General features: G+C 36.1%; 1 protein-coding gene across 1 annotated transcript; it reads right to left on the minus strand.

Moving 5' to 3' along the window:
* Window positions 1–6: 6 nt before the first annotated feature.
* On the minus strand, window positions 7–682 carry LOC111648489 (uridylate-specific endoribonuclease C-like; the record flags this gene model as incomplete). Its single annotated transcript, XM_023398320.2, has 3 exons — window positions 485–682; window positions 174–324; window positions 7–91 (listed from the first exon to the last, which is right to left on the minus strand). Coding segments are annotated over exons 1-3 (379 nt in total), but the record flags the coding sequence as incomplete, so codon positions are not given.
* Window positions 683–1,037: the final 355 nt, after the last annotated feature.

The following is a 1,037-nucleotide window of genomic DNA, read 5'->3' on the forward strand; positions in this document are numbered from 1 at the left end:
CGGGGCTGGTCCCGATGAATGCGCTTCCAACAGGCTTCACCAGATTGTGCCAACTGAACTGGAGGTTCAGAACATGGTCGTCTTGATCAGGCTGTGGACAGAAACACATGGGTTTTAAAAACAACAGATTATGTTATTGGGCCATTTCCTTTGTGATGATCTGTTACACTTACTAAGTCACTCTCTCTGGCTTTGTATCCTTTGTAGTCCAGGTAACTGTTTTTTTCTTGCAGGTAGAACTGGATCCAGTTGTGAAAACCAATAATTTCTGTTCCAGATCTTGTTTCTCCAACAAACACATGTTCGAATCCACAGGAGTCCAGGCTGGTGAATGTTTCAGTTTAGAAATACCACAGAAAAAAAAAAATTAGTAAATATATATATATGTTATAAATCCCTTGTTTGCTTTTTATACTGATTTAATGATGAATGTAACAAATGAACAAGCGTCTCTATCTTATGTATGGCTGTTTCAGTATCTCACCCTGTGTTTCTCTGTCTGCGGTAGAGGTTGAACCAGATCAACTTTAGCTGACTCTTAAACAGCCTCAAGTTGGCGCTGGACTGTCCTTTGCTCACCAGGTACCTATGAGCCCGCTGTGGAGAGATCACATGTATGACATTCATGACTCTGGTGCAGGACTCTGTCACAATGAAGAAAGGATCAAATGAGTAAAATGAGAGAGGACAACTTGAATCAACACAATTAAAATGTATAATATTGTTTTGTAACTTTACATCTTTTAATGAATTTGCGTTTTCGATTTTATACCTCTATATTTTTCATCTTTACTGTACGTTAATTTTTCTTGATCTTTTTTTAATTTCCTCTTTGAAATGTTCCTATTTTTTATTGTCTGCATATGTTTTTTATTTTATAACACTTTTTATATATTTTTTTCTGTATTTTGGAATTTTTGCAATTTTTATTAGCGATGGTAACACCATATTTCACCGCACTGTCTATGATTGTGTTTGTGAAAAGGCAACTTTTTCCCCACAGACATCTTGTATATTTATATTGGGAGATGTCCCTA

The sequence above is a fragment of the Seriola lalandi genome, unplaced genomic scaffold, assembly GCF_002814215.2.
Source record: "Seriola lalandi dorsalis isolate HSWRI2012SDOR001 ecotype SW California unplaced genomic scaffold, Sedor1 jcf7180002040988, whole genome shotgun sequence".
Taxonomy (NCBI): Eukaryota; Metazoa; Chordata; class Actinopteri; order Carangiformes; family Carangidae; genus Seriola; species Seriola lalandi.